A 3,031-nucleotide genomic window follows, 5' to 3' on the forward strand; every position below is an offset into this window, starting at 1 on the left:
TGATTCGATGACGTCATCAAATTTGACCAAAATCGGTCAAATATGCATGCGGTCAAAATTATTTCCTAGGCGGGAATTTTCCTGCACAAAGTCTCAAAAAAAAGTTAAAAGTAATTTTGACTGGGTTCGGTCAAAACTATAAAATTGACCGAACGCGGTCAAAGTGGGTGTGCCCAAAATCATTCCGCGCGGGGGAATTTGCCCGCCCAAAAGTTTCAGAAATAGCTGAATATTCGTTTTGACCGAAATTGGTCAGAATAGTGACCGAAACCGGTCGATTTTATTTATTCCGCGTGCGGGAATTTTCCCGCACAAAAGTTTTGGTAACAGCTGAATATGTGTTTTGACTGATATTGGTTAGAATTATAAAATTGACCGACTTTAGTCAAATATGTTATTTTGACCGATCGCGGTCAGTTATATAATATTGACCGAAACCCGGTCGATTTTATATTTTTGACTGGCAGCGGTCAATTTAACCCTTCCCAGATTGGAATACCTACTGCCAAACTCACTCACCCCGCTTTCACTTTCCCTTTCTCATTTCTTTCCCTTTTCTCTTCTATTCTCCCTTTTCCACCATTTTTCTTCTTTCATGCCATTATATATATCATATTCTTCTCATCAAATCATTGAGATTATCAAGTAAGTATCACATTCTAGTATTTTAATTTTACTAGTTTTTTTTCTTTAAATAATATAAATTCAATACCTAATTATGATAATTATTTAGGTTAAATTGTGTTTCCTAAATTAGTGTAGAGTGTTGTTTGTGAAATTGGTATAAATGTTTAATGTTACTCATGTATGATGAAATTAGTATAGGTGTGTGTATGCGTATACATTTTAGGTATGGGTTAATTAGAATTTTGTTATTTTATTTTATTTGCATTTTATATTGAATTGTGTGTATATTTTGTAGATGACATCCGATCGTAGTTGGGTTGGTCATAGTCGATACAATGAGTTGAAATATATAACGGAAGAATACAAGAATGGTGTGGATAGTTTTCTTAAATTTGCTTGTGATAATCTTAAAGATGAAGATGAAGGCCTTATGAGATGTCCATGTCAAAAGTGTAAAAATAGGTATTTCAAAGATCCTAGTGGTGTGAAAGTTGATGTGTATCTTCATGGGATTATGCAATGGTATACCAAGTGGGATTTACACGGGGAGAAAGATATGCCCCGAGTTGAAGTTGGAATGAGTTCCGGTTGTAATGATGATGATGACATGAATGATGCTCATAGCATGCTAAGAGATTTTGCATATGCAAATAGATATTTTGAGAATTTTGAGGAGGAACCAAATGCCGATGCCAAAGAATTTTATGCCTCCGAACCAATCTATCCATATAACAAGGATTACACAAGATTGTCATTTGTAAACAAGCTACTACATTTCAAGAACAAGCATCATTGTAGTAATAATGGCTTCGATGAGTTACTTAGTCTTATTGGATCGGTGTTACCTGATGGTCACAAACTTCCCAGAAGCTATTATGAGGTGCGAAAGATGATATCGGGATTGCATATGGGATATGAAAAAATTGATACTTGTGAAAATGATTGCATGTTATTTTACAAGGAAGACATCAACAAGACACATTGTGACATATGTTATACAAGCCGATACAAGGAACAAAAGGATCCAAAGAAGAAGAAGATTGCACGAAAGATCTTGCGCTACTTTTCTCTCACCCAAAGGTTGCAATGCTTGTTTATGGCTGAGAAGACAGCTGAGTGTATGAGGTGGCACCATAACAGAGTTGTAGTTGAAGGCCAATTATCTCACCCGGCAGATGGTGATAAGTGGAAGCAGTTTGATAGTAGATTCCCGCACTTTTCAAAGGAGATTCGAAATGTTAGACTTGGCCTTTCCACTGATGGATTTGACCCATTTCGTGATGCACATGCAAGGGAATATACAATCTGGCCTGTGGTGGTTGTTGTGTACAACCTTCCTCCATCTATGTGCACGAAGGCTCCGTACATGTTCATGCCTCTTCTCATTCCTGGACCGAGTGATCCTACAAAAGATCTTCATGTTTATCTTCGACCACTGATTGATGAATTGAAATTATTGTGGCACACCGGGGTGGAAACATATGATAGATTCTCATGTACCAATTTTATGATGAAGGCAGCACTAATGTGGACAATCAGTGACTTTCCTGCACTTGCCATGCTTAGTGGATGGTCAACTAAAGGCAAGTTGTCTTGTCCAGTTTGTATCGGAGAAGTTAAAGCCACTCAACTAAAACATGGTGGTAAACCTAGCTTTTATGGCACTGCTCGATATTTCTTAGACCAAGATGATCCACTTAGACGGAGTACAAAGTTCGGAAGAACTAAGGTACTATCAGTCACATATCGACATTCTGGAATAATAGCAAAGACAATGTGCGAGCAGATACAGTTTCCCAATTCGGGAAAGACATCTTGGAGAAAACCCAGGGATCATGGTGTGACACATAATTGGACTCACCTTTCGCCATTTTTTGAGCTCCCGTATTGGGAGACACTTAGACTTCGTCATTGCATTGATGTCATGCACACTGAGAAAAATATTTTTGACAACATATTTTGCACATTGACTGGCATTTCCGGTCAGTTTTAGTTATAATTGATAAACCGTGGCTTAAAAATGTGTTACAACCATGAGCATTTTCAGTTTCTTAAGGTTGTATTAAATTGTGTGATTTCAGGTTGTTTGAAGTGTGTAATTCCGCTACGAGCTTGTGGCGTGTTTACATGACTGCAATTTTTCACCTAGTTGTGATCCTAAAGTGTTTTTGTCGGCAGGAAAAGAAATTGGAGAGAACCCCTCACATATTTTTCTCCAGACATTTATTCCCATTTTAAATAATTTGAAGAGCAAGAATGGGAGTCCTTCTCATGTTGTTGTTCAAATGGTGCAGAAGGCATAATCACAAACCGTCACCCTTTATAAAATTAATGTCGGCTGATTGAAATATTTCTAAACAAAATATTATCACAAAAATGGCAAAATTCTTAAAATTTAGATCAT

The 3,031-nt window shown here is 37.1% G+C and overlaps 1 protein-coding gene across 1 annotated transcript; it reads left to right on the forward strand.

The window, feature by feature from the left end:
• Positions 1 to 922: 922 nt before the first annotated feature.
• On the forward strand, positions 923 to 2,620 carry LOC108221216 (uncharacterized). Its single transcript, XM_017395111.2, has one exon. It carries the CDS (start codon positions 923 to 925, stop codon positions 2,618 to 2,620), a length of 1,698 nt encoding a protein of 565 aa, XP_017250600.2.
• The last annotated feature ends 411 nt before the right edge of the window (positions 2,621 to 3,031 follow it).

The sequence above is a fragment of the Daucus carota genome, chromosome 5 (genome assembly GCF_001625215.2).
Source record: "Daucus carota subsp. sativus chromosome 5, DH1 v3.0, whole genome shotgun sequence".
NCBI lineage: Eukaryota > Viridiplantae > Streptophyta > Magnoliopsida > Apiales > Apiaceae > Daucus > Daucus carota.